The sequence below is a fragment of the Aedes aegypti genome, chromosome 1 (genome assembly GCF_002204515.2).
Source record: "Aedes aegypti strain LVP_AGWG chromosome 1, AaegL5.0 Primary Assembly, whole genome shotgun sequence".
NCBI lineage: Eukaryota > Metazoa > Arthropoda > Insecta > Diptera > Culicidae > Aedes > Aedes aegypti.
The window spans coordinates 210,102,934-210,123,328 of record NC_035107.1 but is presented as its reverse complement, the minus strand read 5'-3'; the positions used below and the strand labels follow the sequence as shown (position 1 = coordinate 210,123,328).

Here is a 20,395-nt window from a genome sequence, read left to right as displayed (position 1 = left end):
TGGGCTATCCCTTGACTGTGGAGTAACAAAACAATCATATTTCATTATTCTGGAGAGGCTAAAAGATTAAGAACCACTATTCTGAGGCTCCACCTTTTTGTAGTAGCTGCTTGCAAAGTACCTAATTATATCATTTTTGGTACTACATTATCCTAGAGCAAATTAAATATGTCCTCTCTTGAAAATCTTCGCCAGTACATACCTCCGTCTCATGTGGTGCAATCAAATATTAATCTAACCGTGTCGTTTATCTTCTCCCATTTGCAGTCAGTGCCATCGTAGAGTACGACTACAGCGCCAAGGAATCGGACGAGCTGACGCTGAATCGAGGTGCCACCATTACCAACATCAAGATACAACCGGGCGGCTGGTGGGAAGGCACACTGATGAGTACCGGCAGGACCGGTATGTTTCCGGACAACTTTGTCCGGGTGCTGGAACCAGACGACAAAAATCCTGTCGTTTTGAGGTAAGGGTTTTCCGGGAAGTATTCTTCTATATTGCCCATTAATTACATTCGTCCAATTTTTGCAGGGACAAAACAGCCGCCCAGAATCGACGATGTAAAGTCATTTATAGCTACCAGGAGAACAAACCCGATGAACTTACGCTGGCCGTTGGTGACATCGTGGAAATCTTCGAGGAGGTGAGTTGTTTGATTTGGGAAGGCCTACAGGCAATTCTGTAAAACGCTCAACGGAGATAAAGAGTCACATTTTTACTCTGTAATCCATTCTTTTTTAGGTGGAGGAAGGCTGGTGGAAGGGAAAACTAAATGGTAAAATCGGCGTATTCCCGTCAAACTTTGTCGAAGTGATCGAATCGGCTTCGCCCATGTCAGCAAACCGAACAAGCAGTATCGGATCGAAACCGACTATCGCCATGCTTCCAACCGGCCACACCGGTAGCCTGTCCAAAACTAACAGTTTGAACAAAAGCCGCAGCAGTCTGAACAGTTCCCGGGAAAACCTGGACGATGTGATATCCAACCAGCAGCAGATTCTACCGCCCGATGCACCCTCCCTTCCGCCGAAGCCGGTGAGGGAGCTATGCAAAGTGCTTTTTGCTTACGCGCCGGCCAACGAGGACGAATTGCGACTGGTTGAAGGGGACATCATTACCATCCTTACCAAGGAACTGCCGGACAAGGGCTGGTGGAAGGGGGAGCTGAAGGGCCGTGTCGGCGTGTTTCCCGATAACTTCGTCAGTGTGCTGCCACCAGAAAGTAAGTTCTTTTTTTTTCCATACAGATAACACTGAGTCAACCATTTCACGTCATGTCAGGTTCGTAATCGTATCCTCTCCATCTTTGGTTCTGTTACACGCTCTTTAAAATGTTTTTTGCAATTCGGTTGAAAATCAATCAACTTTTCATTGAGAAGTTGATCAACATAACGGCCTACTTTTCCTACCGAAAAAAAATGCTGAAAAGTGCTACTTTTCAGCACTCTTTTCGGTGCTGAAAAGTAGCACTTTTCAGTACTGGTTTGGTAGGCGTTCTGCGCGGCTTGTGAGTCGAGACGAGTCGTTCTCCCCTCGGATGACGTTAGGCGACTAATGTTATTCAAATGGGAGCGCGTCGATACCTCACCGACTTGTCTTTCTTTATATGCCGCACAGAATAAGCACAATTGCATCTGATATTTGGGTGATTATCTACGACTGGCGTGATGTGAGAATTGTCGGTGTCGTATAGCGAGGTAACAATTCTCGACTAGAGTGAAGTGACTTTCCATTTGGTTTACACGGCGAGTCACTTCACTCGAGTCTATATCCGTTGTGCAATCTGGTTCCGACACAAGCTGGCGATTCTGATGAGGGATCGGATCGTCCAGCATTTGTAGTCAGCTACTGTTTGTGCTGTCTTACCTGTTCTTTCATCCAATAGGGAATAAAGATGTGCATGATACCGATGGGAGCGTGAAAATTTGTGACATGCATGAGTACTTATCACAGCCTACGTGATTGAAAAATACTGAATTGAAACTACGCATGGCTGTAGGCCAATGTGGGTTCTGTTTGTGCTTTTAGAGTCCATCCAGCTGAAACGGCATTTTTCGAATTAGCAAAAAATGTTGTATGCAACTCGTTGCAAAACTCGATTTTTTCAGCACTCGTTGTATTTATCCAACTCGGCGAGCCTCGTTGTACAACTCGTGCTGAAAAAATCATCATTTTGCAACTTGTTGCATAAATAACTATTGCACACTTAGCCCGCCGTCTTGGATTTCACGCGATCACTATTTCTGCATAGTTGCCCGGCATTCTTGCAACATGCCCCGTCCATCGTATCCTTCCAGCTTTGGATATCTTCTGGATACTGGATTCATCGTAGAGTTAGGCGAGCTTGTGGTTCAACCTTCGCCACCACATACCGTTTTCCTGTATACCGCCAAAGATCGCCATAAGCTCCTAACGTTCTCAAATCCCAAGATCTCGCAGGCCCTCAACGAGCATAGTTCACAGATAACTACCGGCCTTATAAGAGTTTTGTATTTGGTACATTCAATGCAGAAGTGAATCTATTTTGACTGCAGCTTCTTATGGAGGAGGTAGTAGGCCCAACGTTCACTGATGACGCGCATCCGTATTTCAAGGCTAACGTTATTATCAGCCGTCAGCAAGGATGAAAGATGAACTCGCCGACCGCCTTGAACCTATGCCCAACTGAGCTTGTAGCCTTAAGTTTCAGCCAGGTGTACCGGTCTGCCATTTTTTCTAGTGTTCGGCCGACAATGTCCATATCATCTGTGAGGCAAACAAATTTACTGGGTCTGTTAAAAATCATTCCGCGAATGTTAAATCCGTCTCTCCGCGTAACACCTTCTAGCGCAATATTGAACAATTTTAATGATAGTCTACCACCTCGTAGATAATCGTAGCCCCGCCCTCCGGAATTCAAACAAACTGGAGTGTTCGCCTAAAATTTTACATGCTCTCACCTGTCTTGTAAGCTTTCCGGGATTCCCAAGTAACATTAATAGCTGAGTAGGGTCAGGCGGGGCAAGATGAGCACCCTAAGGATAAGCGCGATTTAAGCCTACTTAAACGTTCTTATTTCGGTAAAATTGGTAACCATCCTTATATTTACATTATTACTTTGACCTTCAACCATTAGATGTTTTAAAAAGTGATAAATAGTTTTCCAAATGACACACTAAAAATAGCTTTTTTATCATCGGTCAAAAAAACTGCGGGGCAAGATGGGCACCCCCATAAAAAGATGCAATTTACTAAAGAAAACTATTATTTTTCAATGCTTGCAATATCCCAAGATATTATCTTTAATATCTGATAATATTTATCTTCAACTAATTTAGTTTTTAAAACTTTTATCAAAAAATAAATAACTTTTCATAAATTGCTAAGATCTTGCTTAAAAAACTATTAAATTTGTTGTTTGTTCATATATTTTTTAGAAAAATTGTTTTGTATAAAGAAGATACCGTAAATCAAGCCCAAAGCTAAATGTGGTTCTATAATTTCACACTTTTACTTAATTTTGAACATGGTGCTCATCTTGCCCCAAGGGTGTAAATTTATTAATATAATCAAAACAATTGAAATATTTTTTTAAATTTGATAAAAGTTTTGCTACTGACTATCTACAGAAGATTATTCTATAACTATACGGCCAAAAACATATGAATTAATTTGTTTACGCAACAAAAATATCACTTTTAAATGAACAAATCTTATATGAAAAGGTAAATTTTTGGACTTCTATGTATTTTTGACAATATTTACGTTGTGCTGTTCATTTTTTAGCTGAAATGTATGGCCATCATATCAATTTAATGATATTCATCAGAACCCCTAATAATTTATTGAACAAAATCGGTAGGAACGACACAAACTAGGGGTGCCCATCTTGCCCCGGGTGCTCATCTTGCCCCACATTCCCCTAACAGCTTAGTCAGCTGAAATGAGTATACTTTAGCTGAATAAACTGTTATGCAACTGAAAATGTTACTTGGGTTATCACATAAGGCCGAATACATTCTAGCCTATCACAAAAGGCCAAGTGCACAGAAGGCCGAATCACAAAAAGGCCGAATCTCAGAAGTCCGAATCACAAAAGACCGAATCACAAAAGGCCGAATCGCAAAAGGCCGAATCACAAAAAGCCGAATCAAAGAAGGCTGAATTAGAGTTACAAACCTAAAGAAAAAGCTTGGATATGAAAGGAACAAGTCCACGCGTTGTTAAATGCAGTCATGTCAGTCAACAGTGCAAAATTTACAAACGGTGAAGCCGCGTTGAGGATAGAGGAACTGAGGCGGCAGAAGGCCGCCGAAGTCCCCGATATCCGAAGGTTGCGTATAGCATCTATTCGGTGTCATGCAAACAGCAAATTGCCCGGTATAATGCCAACATAGTCTTTTACGCAACAAGCTGGAGAATGATTGCTGAGATAGGGTATAACAAGTGTTTAAGTGATCATAAGAATACTAAGGTAACTAAGAATACTTTTCATCGTACAGTGTCCGTTCGATTTTGACTCGGTTTGAATTTGGCAACACGGAAACCCATGTACACGAAAAAATGGATCATGGTCAGTCTTAAATACTGTCAATTTCAATGTTTCTGTGAGCCTTTTTAAGACTTACCATATTTAAAATAGCTAAATGTAATTCGTGGTCATTATTACGGTGATAAAAGTTTTAATAAAAACAACCGTTACATTTTGGAACGGTTCAATTTAGGCAACATGTTTTTTTTAACATGTCGCCAAAATCGAACAGACACTGTATTCCCTTCCAGTTTTCGAGAGGTTTCTACATTTATGTTGTACAAAATACAACAGCACGACTACTTAAGCTCTAGATTAGACCAGCTGACACACCCAAAAAACACTAACCATATTTCAGCTGGATAAACTCTTATTCAGCTAGTAATGCTACTTGTGTATCTTGTCCCGCCTTACCCTACTGTAAAAATGTCCATAATATTGTAGAAAAATGGTTGTGACTTCCACTAAAATTTATTTTAAAATTTCGGCCTTCCGTGATTCTTTTGTGATTCGGCCTTTTGTGATTCGGCCTTCTGTGATTATACCTTTTCTGATTCGACCTTTTGCATGTTTCGGCCTTTTGTGGTAGACCCAGCCTTCCGAGTCCATGATTAGGGTGCAGAGCTACTTGGGCACTTCCATGATTTACTTTGGCTTGGGAGATTTTTCTTGGCCGAATTGTCTGAAACTTTGCAAAAAGAAGCACTTAAATGCGCTTCATATTGTTGCCAAATATAAGCTCAGTAGCTTTCAAAAACTCTACTGTCGAAGTAAATTAAAAATGTCAAGAATAGGATCTAGCTCCCTATATATAGCTCTACGCGGTCAATACTATTGTATCCCTTTCGGGACGGACCATTAACGGACTTCTTGGCATTAACGTCCCCACTGGGACAGAGCCGGCTTCTCAGCTTAGTGTTCTTATGAGCATTTCCACAGTTATTAACTGAAAGCTTTCTTTGCCAAAAGTGCCATTTTCGCATTCGTATATCGTGTGGCAAGTACGAAGATACTCTATGCCCAGGGAAGTCAAGGAAATTTCCATTACGAAAAGATCCTGGACCGACCGGGAATCGAACCCAGACACCTTCAGCATGGCTTTGCTTTGTAGCCGCGGACTCTAACCACTCGGCTAAGGAAGGCCCCTAGGGACGAACCATATTTGAGTGATTATTTCAAAATTGACCTTATAAACTCATCATCTCGTAGAACAAAACTTTCTTTAATTTGGCTTTTTAGGGTCAAATTCAGACCAGCACAATTGTGCTGGTCCCGTCCCCAAAACGGTCGATGTTCGAAAAAAAATATTTTATTTTATTTTTTTAGAAAATTGTTTCAGTTATGCCTTTTTTTAAAAATGTTGGACCCGTATTTTTTATTTCGTCATAAGGGTGTTGTTTCGTGGGATAGGGTGACCCAAAAATTCAGAAAAAAATAAATAAATATACAAATGAGTAAACATACATGTGTGAATAACTGGAAAACTAATTGCGTCAATCAAACCGTCTTGGTTTTGCTATGTTTGTTTATATCCCCAAAAATTATATGGGATTTCTTTCTTCAAAAAAATTGTGGAATAAAAATCAAAATTGAAAATAGTAATAAACCTTCGAATTGTTTAGTGGAATAGCTTCAAATAAATGAAAACCGAATATAGTACTATACCATTTACAGTAATACCTCGATATAACGTAACCTCGATATAACGTAACCTCTTTATAACGTAACTCGATATAACGTAATTTTTACCTCGATATAACGTAACTTTTTTTTAGGAACCAATTTATTTTTCAATTTTTTAATAAAAACATGATTTATGAGCTAGAATAAACATTTTTCAAGTTTCAAACACCAACCAATAATAAATCAAAGCAATGCAAGCGTTTAAACGCTTAATACAGTCATAATATCGAGTGAGCTATAAACTCATTGTTAAGAACAACATTTTGTCATTGCTGTATATTTGCTTACATCATTCTTCTTTATTTCTGCTGCATTTACGCTCCACCTGGATCCAAGCCTGCTACTCACTTCAATTTTCTACGAAAACTTTTATGAATTTTTATTTAGACTTTGCAGTCGAAAAGACTACATCAAACTAAAGTGTAATCTTGTGTGTCGCCGGGTCACTTTGCTCAATATAAATTTAACGGATTCCCGTCTTAAGAATTAATTGAGGAATTTCTTCAGAATGTTCTCATTGAATTTCAACAAAAATGGTTCAAGTATTCCTCCAGGAATTTCTCCAGAATATGTATAAGGAATTCCGGATTCTAGGCATTTTAAATTCAATGATTGTGAATTTCTCCAATAGTATTTTTTAAATATATCTTTGAATTTTACTGTACCTTTGATCAAAAATTACACCAAGTAATTTTTCTATAGATTGTTTTTATTACAAAAATATATCCAGGAATGCAATCAAAAACTGAGCCAGTTCCCTAGTTACTCCAGAGAATTCTCCTAGAATACTGCCGATAATTCCACCACGTATTCATTCAGAAATTTTTCCATTGAAAGCCCCTCAAGGATAGTTCTTGTTTTTATTGGAGCGTTCTTTGGTTCTAGTCACTTCTTCGTGAATTCTGAAAAAAATCATGGGACATTCATTCTAAAATTCGGTCAAGAAATTACCAAAGAATTTATTTTAAGAATTTTACCACAAGCTGCTAATAGCAAAATTATTGAATTTCCATAATTACCTGCTAAAAATGTTCATGGACTGCTCCAAATTTGTTTGTTGAAAGATTTCTGAAAGATCTCATTTATGAATTTATTTCAGAGATTCTCCGAGTATTCAAGGATTCTTTCAAAGATTTTTCCTGAAAAAAAATTATCCAAGGATTACTGTAATAGAGAGGTAAAAATAAAAAAAATTGAAAATGTAAAGAAAAATTTAAGAAAATTGGACACGGAAAAAAATCGAACAACTATGTAGGAAAGACTGAAAATGCCTGCTAGGTCAATAATATCAATTCAAAACCCATTCTTCGTCAAAAAATACATATTGAACGAAATTAAGAAAAAAATATATTTTGCTTCGATATAACGTAACCTCGATATAACGTAACGAAAATAAAAATCGAGTTACGTTATATCGAGGTATTACTGTAATTCCACTAGAGTTTGTATCCTTTGACAGATAGGCGTAATTCGACCTCCACTATAAGGCAGTTATCAGAGTCGTGTACTAGACTCGAGAATTAAGTAAATTTTTTAGAGACCCCCTCCAACCTCTTTTACTCACTTTACCTAATACATACACTATCCATCTTGAAATCACATAGCCCTCCTTCAAATGATACGATGTTTTTGTAAAGGTTGGTAACATGGAACTGATTAATTTTTAATATTTGGCATCATCCATTTTATTCCTATAATTTATATAGAATCGTCAAAAAATTCATTCTGCGTAAGCAGCTTCCCTAAAAATTCATGTAAATTTACGTCATATGTGCCTGACATTGGACGTTGATTAAGGCGAAGTAGGCCGTCATTGAAATTTGTACGCGTCGTTGATGATTGTTGCTAATCCATCTCACGATTTCGAATCAAAGAAAATCAGTTGGTTTTGCACTGACATAGCTGAAAAAGTATCAGCATACTTCAAGCATGTTAGCGCGTACAGTGATACTTTTACAAGTTAATATAAACTATTAAGACTGAGTTTTATTACTTTGAAATGCAAGCTGAAAAGTCATCATTGTTGCCAAAACGAATGACGGGCTACTTAGCCTTAAAAAGAATGACGCATTTTTAGGTGCAAATAATTAATATCAAATTTCTTTTTCTTCCTTCTGAAGTAACAGAAGCCCGCTTCTCAACTTGTCATGAACACTTCCACAGTTATTAACTGACAGCTCTCTTTGTCAATCGACCAATTTTGCATGTGTATATCATGTGACAGGTACGATCCTACTCTACTCTCAGGGAAGTCAAGAAAATTTCCTTTACGAAAAGATCCACGACCGGTTGGACTCTAACATACGTCCCTCAGCATGGTCTTGCTGAGTATCTGCGCGTTTACCGTTAAGGCTATCTGGCCCCAATATCAAATTTACTTTATTTAATTTTTTAAAATGTGTATTTTGCTTGACCAAGAATTGACGTCATTCTAATATTAGTTTTTAGTAGTGTGTAGGACTGAAAGAACTTTGATGGATAGCTTACATATTACAGGAAATTTAAAAACCCGTTTAAAAAGGATTCAGGGTGTCTACTACCTGGAAAAACCTGGAAGACCTGGAATTATCAGGGAATTTTATTCAACCTGGAAAAAACCTGGAATTCTCAGGGAATTTTGATCACAATCAGGGAAATTACTTTGAGGCAGTAATTCATGATAGAATATGTTAACGACAATGGATTTTTGCGTCATAATCCAGAGCTACCATTATTTGCCCGAAAACTCTCTTAATTCGAAAAAAAATTCGGCTGCGCCGCTCTCATGAGCACTATATGAGCTATTCAATGAAGATCCTTTTTAGTATGAATTTTTATCAGTTTTTATCAAAACATGATTGATGTTTTTAATGTCTCTTTATTTATTTAGTGAAAGATTAACATATCAAGGGCTGGTAGCAGGTTTATTTTAGATACCATTTTTATGCAAGTCTCTAAAAAGTCTTTATTTTTGATAAAAGGGGTCTGAAGTCTCTATTTTAACCAAAATAGTCTCTAAAGTCTCTTTTTTTCCATTATCTTGCTTGCAGATAATTAAGATACAAAATTTCTTCTCATATTTCTCGAGAACAGTTTCAGGAATTATCCTTGTGGTTGCTCCAGAGATTTCATCATTCCTCTACCAATTTCTTCAGCAATTTTTCGTAGGATGCTTACAAGAATTTCTCCCGAAATTGCTTCAGGATTGAGCATTTCAACGTTACTACCTCTAGTAATTTTCTCAGGGTATTCCCTGTGAACAAAGTCTATCCTAGGACTTCTTCCAGATACTTTTTCACTAACTTTTCAACCGAAACAGTCGTTAATCTAAGAGATATCCAAAGTTTCCCACAGAATTTCTTCCAAGAAAACCCGACAAGAATTTCCACGCCATTTCATCTACGGTTATTCCAAAGAATAGCTCCAAAGATTCCTTATATTCGACCTGTTTCCATTATTAAGTTTCTTTAGATTTTTTTCTAGAAATTTCTCCAGCGTTTTTTTCAAGGAATTTTGGAGTTCATCCAAAAGTTTCTCAAAAAATCCCCATGGAATATTGAAAAGTTCATTTAAGGTTCCACACCAGTTAACACTCCAACATTTTTTCATGAGATCCTACGATTGTAGTAACAATAATTCCTTCACATTTTTTTAGGAATTTCGTCCTGTTTTTTTCAGGAGTTCCTTCACAATATCCTGCGAGATTCGATTTTTTCTTTTATATTTTTCAATTATCTTAGCAATAATTTAGCAATAATCTTGGAAATCTTCTAATAGTTCTTCAAGAGTGACTTTCTAAAAACCTTTTCCATCAAAGGTGACCTAAGAAATTACATAAGTAACTGCCCGGGTAGAGCAGAATTGCAAAAGAATAACAAAACTTATTATTAAAATAGAATTTTTGAATAGCAAAATTTGTTCTTTGTTTGTTTGAAATAAGAGATAAAATAACAAAAATAATAACTAAGTTTATATGGCATAAAAACTAAATAATATCATATTTTGCCATTGTAATAACGAAATAATAGTAAAAATATAGGCGACAGTAAATAACAAAATATGTTATTATTATGATATTGATAACAAAATAATAACTATATAAGCTATTCACGAGTAGGTCAAAATAATGGTAATTTTAGTTTCTTTTTCTTTTTAAATCTTTAATGAATATCATACGAATTGTAAAATAAGCTATTATGGCAAAATTTGATGTTGGTTTGTTCTCATGAATTATTTCAATAAAGTTTTCAAATATTAAAATAATGACATATTTTACTGCGATGCCGATGTTTGTAATTCTTTAGATATTTAATGTTTTTTAGTATTTTTGCACAAATAACAAATTTTACCATGATAGTATATTTTGTTATTGATTAGTTATTACATGACTTTCAAGTATAACATACAAATGACAAATTTTGCTATGATTGTATGTTTTGCTATTGATGAGATATTTATGTCATATATTAATAACATAATAATGGTAGATATAATTGCAAAATTTGTTCTTATTGTACCATTATTTTGTTATTCACCTCTACCCGGGTGTAACAGAAGGTACCCTAAAATTTGCTTTAGGAATACGTCACGAATTTTTCTCAACAATTTCTCAGCATACTGGAAAATTTCATTCAAATTTCCACGAAGAAAACTCCTGAAAGAATGTTCGAGAAAAAAGTTGCGAAAACTTTCTTGAGAAATCTTTTAGAATTAATGGAGGAATTTCCGAAGAAATCTTAGGAGCAATCTCTGGAGTACCCTGGCCACGATCACAGGGTTTGACGGTGCCAAAGTAGAAGGTGCACCATAATAATACCCGTCTGTGAAACATATCACCTTCCCAATACTTTGGCACACCTCTAACGGTTCATGATTTATCATGAAACGGCTGCATTCAGGCGGAGGATCTGTTAATATGTTTCGGCATATTATCAGGTCCTCTTCGAACGGAGGGACCGCCAGGGCTCATTAGTTACTTATAAACCAGTACTGGTTGTTGATGGTTCAGTTCGTTTACCACGAGCTGTAGCATCCTTTGTACTAATCAGTAATGGTTGTTAAGTTTCGAAGCTAACGTGTGATCAATCGTTTTATAATGCAACATAAGAATGGGTGTTTGGTGGAACTGCGCGTAACACTTGTTGTTATTAAATTTAGTGATTGTGTTGGTGCTAATAGTGTGTTTATAATAAAATATATGGTGATGAAAATTTGAAAATGAAATTGGAAATGATTCTGATAGCTTTGTTAGAAATATAATAATGATGATGTATAATTATGTGAACTCTACTAATTTAATAAAGGCCATAATACATTTTGCAATCATTTCTCTGAATATAACATTATTGCCTAGTTCTTCAAACATGCATGATAAAAGTGTTAATAATGACAGCGAGTGAAAAATGGATCGAAGTGATTTTGTTTTACTGTAACTTTGTTGATAGTGCTAAATTGTAGTTTGAATAGTAATGATTCTACAGCAAGAAAAATAATGAAACATTTAAATTGAAATTCTTTTAATTACTTGGTAATGCTCACAGATGGTAAATGCTAATAACAATGAATTTATATGAAAATGGTGTGACGTGAAAAGTGATATAATGGAAAGTATATCTGAAGTGTATTACGAAAGTTGATGAGTGGTAATCGGTGATAAACGTGATAGTGTCGAAAATAAAAATGACGATAGTGAGTGATGAAATGAAATGGGGAATGAGGACCTTTTAATAAAACTATTTCGTTCTTCACTTTAACCACTCTAGTAGCATTTCAGGCCTTATCATAGTTTGATAGTAGTCTAAAGTACTAGACTGCAAAACTACGGTAAGGGCTGATTGCTGCTAGGGTACACAGTGACCATTTGAGCAACATTGCTTAGGAACGTCTGTGTGATGAACGCAATAGAGGCTTATAAAAGCAAATGCTGGGAAGGAGCTTAGGGCAGATTAAGAGTGCCAGTACTACCCCTATCGCTACCGACAAAAAAAAAAAAAAAAAAAAAAATCTTAGGAGCAATCTCTGGAGTAATTCCTGAAGGTATCCTCAGAGAAATTTGCTGTTGAAATCTTGAAACAAAAATCTAAAGAACAATGTTGTAGAAATTCTTGAGAATTTGGAATCATCTGGAGAAGTTTCTAGCTGAATATTATAACATTTTTTAAACGAGAGTCTTGAAGGATGTTTGTAGAAAAACTGATTGGAGAATCACCGGACAAAATCCTAGAGGACTAAAGGCTTTTCGAAAAATATCTGAAATAATGGAAATAATTATAGGAATTTATGATGGAAGCCCTGAGGTATTGTATGTGATATTTTTTTTGGAGAAATCTTGATTCTATTTTGAGATACCCAAAACAAAACATTTGGAGGAATTCCTTAGGAAATTCTTGGAGAGTGAAAATCTCAAAAAAAGATATCAATCAATCCCCATCGTAATGTCGTCATAATACATGTTTGTCATTTACTGGCATATACCAGATTTGTTGGTATGTCGTCGTCGTTGAGAAATTTAAAAAAAAAAGGTTAAAATATTCTTAAAGAAATATGTGGTTTGATCAAACTATTCTATCCTGGTTCCTGTTAGGTCTCGTTTTGCTTTTTGATTACTGTTTCGTTTCTTTTTGATTACTTTTTAGTGTATTTTTTTTTTTTTCTAAAAAGAGGTTTCTAAATTTCCTGTTTTCAAGAAACTCAGTGCTTCATGCACAATTTTTAAAATTATTGGAAAATATTCGGTTTTAGAACAAACGATTTTCGAAAAGAATTCTGGAATTTGTACAACTTTAACCTTCCAGTCGTCGCGCGGTTTGCCACCGTCAGAACCACCGTGCTGCTGTTGTGAACGAAAAGCGAGGTTTTTTCAGCTTTGTTGTACAAAATACAACAGCGCGATGACTGAAGTGTTAAATTGAAAATTTCGTAACAATCATGAATAATTTAGAACTTTTCCGAAGGGAATGCGAAAATTCAACATTTATTTCAATTACCACAGGGATATGTTATACGGTCGAACGCGATTACCCAGGGGCTTGATAATTCGTGTTTCTATTTCCGAAAAAAAATGGATCGGGATCCAAAAGTTTTACGGATTATTTGTATTAATTTAGATGGGTATATGTATATCTACTTAAATATGTAGCAGATGACCGTGTTAATGTTAAGATATTTTAAAGAATTTGGCTTTTATGCAGATCAGAACTGTATGATTGCTTGCTAATACATCGATAAACTTAGTATTTATTTTAAAATATTACCACAAATCCAAATAAAGTTTTACTTTTGCGCCCATGAAGTTGTCTTAGTTATCTAAACGACCGATGGAAATGATATGTACCATTCATCTGTACTAAAAGTACTTTCCAGAAGTAGCATACTGATGTACTTGAAAGTTTCGTTCAGTTCACGGTGTTCTAACAAACGAAATATAATACATCATCATTGGAAAATACAATTCATTTGAATAAAATTTAAGCTTTGGTATTGTTAGCATGTTCATATTGTAATATTGGATATTGGAATCGCATCAGCATGCTTTAAATAATGTTCAGAAGTGTATAAATAGCTATTAAATTGAATTTTTTTTAAAATGTGTCATTTGTTTGTTTTAGGGCCCTTTTCTTCACCTTCGCTTAAGCCGTAAACCACGTTAAACCCATATAATAAAACTAGATTTAAGACCTAAGTGGGGGTGAAAAAAATCATAGACATATAAAATTAGAGTATTTCTGGAACCTGGATTTTTTTTTGTAAAACCTGGAAAAACCTGGAAATATCAGGGAATTTCATTTCGGTAAACGAGTAGACACCCTGGGATTGTCAAAATCAGGTCATTAACCATATTAAATCATGAATTTGCTTTTTGAAATTGTTACATGTATTTCAGCTATTATTTTTTCGAATGTATTTAAATATTTGGAAACTATCAGATTTGAAATTAAAGACACTGGCAATGCTTCTAATAAGACAATTAAATAAATAGCGGTATTTTGGTGCTTGAAACAAAAAAAGTTACTTATCTTTTAAAATTCGATCTTTGTTTTAATATATTTAGATTCAAATCTTGGAAAACTTGTCGACTTCATAACAGAAGGTTGTTTCGATAAAATTTCATCATTTTCTTGTTCTTTGTGTCGGAAAGACCCTAATGGGACAAAGCCAGCTTCTCACCTAAATGTTCATTTAAGCACATCCACAGTTATTAACTTTGAGCTTTCTTTGTCAATTAATCCTTTTTGCATATGTTATCGGTGTGGTAAGTATGAAGATACCCAATGTCGTCCTAGGAAGATGGAAAAAATTACTTTACAAGAAAATCCTCGAGCGGTAGAATTCGAACTCACGACTTTCAAATCGATCTTGGTTAATAGCTGCGCGTTTACCGTTACGGCTATTTGGGTCTAAAATTTTATCTTGATATTTTTTTCAAATTGTACCTATTTTTGGAAGAAATTTTCATTTCAGAGAACCTTCTTTGTCTCTTGTCTTTTGCATAGCCAGCTCGTCGATATCACTCTCGCTCGCTTATCATTATAATCTTCAAATCCTTATCGCTCAAATCCATTTTGCGATATGACACTTATCAATTCTAGAATTTCACAAACCATTTACTCACCAAATTGCCGTTCATTCCGTTACAGTTTCCCCGGTGAAGGACTCATTCCACGGGAAACCGGAGCGTCCTCCTCTGTCGAACAAAGTCCTGATTGGCAAGCAAAACAATAATCAACCCGGTACGACGAACGCCTACCGGAAGGAGAGTTTCGGCTCGAAGGATTCGCTCAACGAACATTCCGGCACAAATAACAACCAGCACGCTCCGACCGCATCGCCTACTGTCGGGAATGTGGCTGCCCACAGAAGATCACTGGAAACACGCAACACAGAAAATCATCACCCCTCGACTACGGTACCGAACAACGCATCCCCGGTAATATCTGCTCAGCAGGTGACCGAAAAACCCCCGCGTAAAAGCCTGGACAGCAAGACGTCCGAGATACGGAAGAGTTTGGAAAATTTGGATGATAAGAAAGCCACTCCTCCGCCAGTGCTCGGCAAGAAACCCCAGGTTCCCATCAAGAAGAGTCCATCGATCACCAGTGTCACCGGCAATCTGTTCGGGTTCAGCAAGAAAGGAAAGAACAGTGAATGTAAGGTCCATGATGGTACGGATGGTGTCGGTGGTAGTAAGATGAAGTCTGAAGTGGCCGATAACAATGAGAAAAATGTGAGCGGAGAACGGTTATCGCGGGAAGAATCGGAATTCGGAGTCGTCGAGCGGGGAACCGTTTTGAAAGACATGAGGGCGAATCGGGCAAAGGCACCGAAGAGAAGACCACCGACTTCGGCGGGAAGTATTATCGGAGATTCCTCCGGAACCAATGGTTTGAGTAATGGCAACTCTGGTTTGTTCCATCAGTTGTCGCAAGGAGCGGAACCAGAGTCGCCAAAACCAGACCTGCTAAACGTTAGTCATCATAGCAATAGTAATGAGGAAGAGTTCATTGCCAAACCCAAAGCCCGGGAATGGGAGAAGCACAAAGTACCGTGGATGGACGAACTGAAGGCAAGCCAGGCCAAGAAGACCTCCCCGAATGTAAACGAATCGAAATCACCCGAGCACCATTCCGTGACGTCGACGTCTACCAATCATCACCAAGAGCATCAGGAGTCGTCAAAGTTCGATAACATTTCCAAATCATTCCATATGAGTTCCAGCACAGCCACTACGGCATCGATGGCGGCCTCCGGTCGAGCGAGACTATCGGAACGGGCCGCTACAACCACGGTAGCGGATGTTACGTCCTCCAGCATGGTAAACAACGTTAACAATAACAGTTCCTTCGACTTGATTGCGTCCAGTAGAAAGGAGACAACAACCACCAGCAACAGCCATCAACATTCGTTAACCAATAGTAGTGTCGAACATTCCAGTAGCACGCACAGCAATAGTAGCACTAACACCACAATCAGCAACGTTATGACTAAGTCAATGTCTGCCCTTTCAACCAAGATTGCCATTTCGTCGTCGGACAGTGCCGCCAATAGTAGTGGCACAAACGACGCTGCACCAACCAGTACCAACAGCGCCAACAATCGACCGGTCAGTGTGAACCTGCGCAACCGGAGCATATCACCGACACCCATCACCCGCAATACCAAGACAATCCACATAACGGGGAACACCACCGCAGCAGAATCGGCGACGAACAACGGCACGAGTACCACTGCCATCGGGGGCAGCGCTCCTGTTACCTTGGACAACGTGTGCTCCCGGGTGCAGGATCTGGAGCAGAAGGTAAGTAAGATGGAGCGGCAACTGACCACCCAGAACAACCTGATCGAGGACCTGAAGCGACTGCTGCGCGACGAATCGGACAAGGTCAAAACCCTCCAGAAGGAGTTGGAAAAGTATGCGCAGTGCGTGACGCAGGTATGATAAAAGTCGTTCACCAACAACACCCTTTGTACCTTACCTTGTATTGTTTTGCGTAGTTGGATTCGAATCAGTTTTGTTTGTTAATACACAATCCACGCGCGGCCATTGTTTCCCCCCTGCGCACAGCGTACCGAAGCCGCGAGGTGCAAACATTCATCCTAAGAATACATTCCTTCCTCCGCACAAATATCCAATTTTATCGAACTTTCTCTAGCGTGCTGTAAAATATAGGGAAACTAGCTTGCAACGACCGTTGTGCGAAAAAGTGTAGCCTAATCTAAAACCACAACCGCAAATAAATAGGACTTTTTATCGCCTAGAAAACCAATTTACCGCCTCTTGTACCTACCGTGAAGGCCCCATACTCTGCGCACTTAAGGCTTTTCAAATTTCAAACAGCTGTAATTAATTGAAAACAAAACACAATAGTCTGAAATTTTCGGAGCAAATACTTATTGATCTTATGTATAAGGAAAAAATATAAAAGTTTCACTAAGTAATGATTTTTATTGCCTTTTTTCTAATTTTTCTCAAGGGTGTCCGTGTTCCTAACTCTGCGCACTCATTTTTGCAATGCTCCTTATTCTGCGCATTTAGGTTCCTAACTCTGCGCACTCGATAAATTCTTTATAACAGTTAAAGTATTTTACTAAAAGCATTACTAGCAGTTAAACTCTGAATTAATCTTCATTTTCTTACTTTATACGACTTTACGTCCCTAGTGGAGCGTGGAATGTCTGTAACATAGAAGTTTACTAAATGAAGTGAATTTTATCTATAATTCAATCCATGATAATTAGTGTTAATGAATGCCATTAAGGGCAACTCTTAAAATAATCGAAATTACAATCACACGTACAAACTACGTCTTTTTTGCGTTCACTTTTGGCGTGTAAAGGAAAATTAGCTTGGACTGTTTATGTATTTTCATTAGAAAATATAAAACCCAAATTTGTTTGGTTCTGTTCGGGTCCGGATTCGGTATTAAATAATTGTCTCGGATTCGGGTCGGATCCGGGTTTGAAGTAAATAAATAAGAACCTGGTTCGGGTTTGTTATATGTAAAACCCAGAGTCTATATACAGAGAGTTGCGCGAAGAGGCTTCTTTGAATGATTGTTCTCCTTTTTCTTCAAAAATAGCCCCTCCCCATTAAACATTTGACAGTTCAACAGCCGACTAAATTGGTTGCAAAATCGGTCGATTATTGCACCGTCGCTTATGGAAGATTAACACAAGGATCAATCGAATATCATCCGATTTAATAGGGTGGGCCGACGCAATCCTACTAACTAGGTGGATAAATCGGTATTTTAAGTAAAATCCAAGCAAGTTGACCTACTAAAACGCAGATTTCCTCGGTCACCCGATTTAATCTAGCGATTAGTCAGTTGTTCGCTGTGTTAAACTTCCATAAGCGTCGGTGCAACAACCAATTTAGTCGGCTGTTGAACTGTCAAATGTTTAATGGGGCTATTTGTTATGCTGGTCTGCTCGATAGGTAGACGGTTTGACAGTTCGATAGGTAGATTTGGTTTCACTCTTCGCGCAACTCTTCATTTATAGACTCTGGTAAAACCCGAACATTTCTACTAAATACGAAGAATAGTTTAAGCGAAAGGGTATATCCATTCTTCATGTATTGTTCATCAATCAATCGAGAAGTATCGCCACTCTGTATAAGCGTGACGTAATTAATGAACGATTCCTATTGCAGATCAATAACAGTACTTTATTGGCGTTTCCATATAGCAAATACGATTAAACCTCGGTGTTCCATTACTCGATATTGACTCATGAAACTATACAAAATATCTAAATTATTTTATTGCATGGTTAGGGAGCATTCAAAAATTACGTCCATCGTTGAGGGGAGGAAGAGTCTATGACAATGTGACATTAGGTACTGTAAAAATCGCGACAGGGACTGAGGAGACGGAGTGTAGAAATCCTTAAAATGTGAAGGACGTCATTTTTTAATCTTCCCTTACTATGATGGTCCCCTCAAACAATTTTCCAAAGCATTTCTATTCCATATCACGATGGTGTCGACAAGTCGATGGTTCCCTTCAATATCGACCTCTGGAGGGTTGATTGTTTGTTGAAAATAACGTTTTATAACTGCTGCGCATAGTAAGGAACATAGTTGAAAAATGGTTCCTTACTATGCGCACTTAAGAAGAATAAGAAAATGAAGGAAAAAAAAGTTGCACTTTACCAGTGATGATTGCTCGATAAATAAACTAGTGCCTACGTACTAAAAATCTGAAACATATTCTCTTTAATTTGCTTCAAATGACTTAAGTGATGAGGTACTCCCTTAGCATTTTTGCTAACGGGCAGTCAATTTGGACGTTTTTCAATATTTTTAAAGCTATTTCATTTTTTATTAGAGTAATAAACATAATTTGTCAAGAAAATTCTTCGCGTACTTTTTTATTACTATTGTAGCAATATATGAAACAAAAATTGTAAACAAAAATTTAAGTGTTTTACCAGATTTTGGTGAATTTTGGTAAAGGTGCGCAGAGTTAGGAGCTGCGCAGAGTTAGGGGCCCTCACGGTACTTGTTTTTTTTTTTTGTATTGACAATTGTGACACATCCCATAGTAGGCAAAACGGAAACAAACCGCTAGTTCTTAAGTCGCAGGTTTAAAACGTTAGCATGTACCTATTCACATGAAAAAAAAAACTCGAGAACTCGATTGGTTAATTATCTCGTGCTGCCTTCAGGAAATCACCGATTTGGCTCTTTTTCTATCTTATTTATACATAACTAGATCGATTAAGCATATCTATTTAGACTATCGCCTATCTACAGTATTCTAGGATAATATTCTATACTATAAAAAGATATCGAGCAGCCGTCTTCCATCGTATTTACTACAATAATCATCCCTATTTCGATCGAAAACCGTTTTGCATTTCCGTTTACGCCAGCAAAATGAAGTGGGCCATGGATTTGATCGAAAGTTGGATCTGCCATAAACAAGAATAAGGTTGAATGTCCCATTTTATCCAGTGAAGACACCCTTTGTAAGTCGCACAACTCAAAGAGAAAACGTTTTTTGGACAACCCTAAAAGAAAACGCATTCTTCATTAGTATTATTATTATCGCGTTATTCGGTGAGAGAAACATCCACAACCCTATATGAAAAACCAAAAAGGGTCCACCATTTTTCTTACTGCCACATTTTTCATCATGTAATTCAGAATAACTGATATAATGTTAGTTGTAAATGACATTAGCACACTTTTGAGTAGGGATGTTTCGCCCCATATATGTTGGTTTGACATGTAAAATATGCTTTTATAATGTCCCATTTGAGCGCATATACCGTAAGGACGCCATTCACCGCTCATTTAACAGCATTTCAATACATAAAATTCTGTCAAAAATTGGTTTTACGACATTTTTCGCAGCTTTTTGCGCTAGACGCAAGATAAAACATTTGTTTTTGTAGGAAAGAAGTTGAAATGTGAACAACGTACCGTAAGGTTCACCGCTCATTTAACAGTATTTCAACACATTAAATTCTGTCAAAAAATCGGTTTTTAGATATTTTTCGCAACTTTTTGCGCTAGATGCAAGATAAAACATTTGTTTTTGTAGGAAAGAAGTTGAAATGTGAACAACGTATAATGGTACCGAATAACATGTATGCCAATGATACATGTGCAGGGCGCCATTCACCGCTCATCCTAAGTATGAGGCTCTATATACACAACTAGTTGGAATTAATTTACTTTCATTAGCTGGTTGTTATCTTTGTACTATAGTACAA

General features: G+C 37.2%; 1 protein-coding gene across 1 annotated transcript in view; it reads left to right on the top strand.

Annotated features, from left to right (window-relative positions):
* Window positions 1-16,938, top strand: part of LOC5567836 (CD2-associated protein) — an 81,433-nt gene extending 64,495 nt beyond the window's left edge. The window contains exons 3-6 of the mRNA XM_021857447.1: window positions 268-469; window positions 535-646; window positions 745-1,225; window positions 14,812-16,938. Coding sequence (XP_021713139.1) covers window positions 268-469; window positions 535-646; window positions 745-1,225; window positions 14,812-16,610 — 2,594 coding nt within the window. The 3' untranslated portion in view covers window positions 16,611-16,938. The remainder of the gene's footprint in view (window positions 1-267; window positions 470-534; window positions 647-744; window positions 1,226-14,811) is intronic.
* Window positions 16,939-20,395: the final 3,457 nt, after the last annotated feature.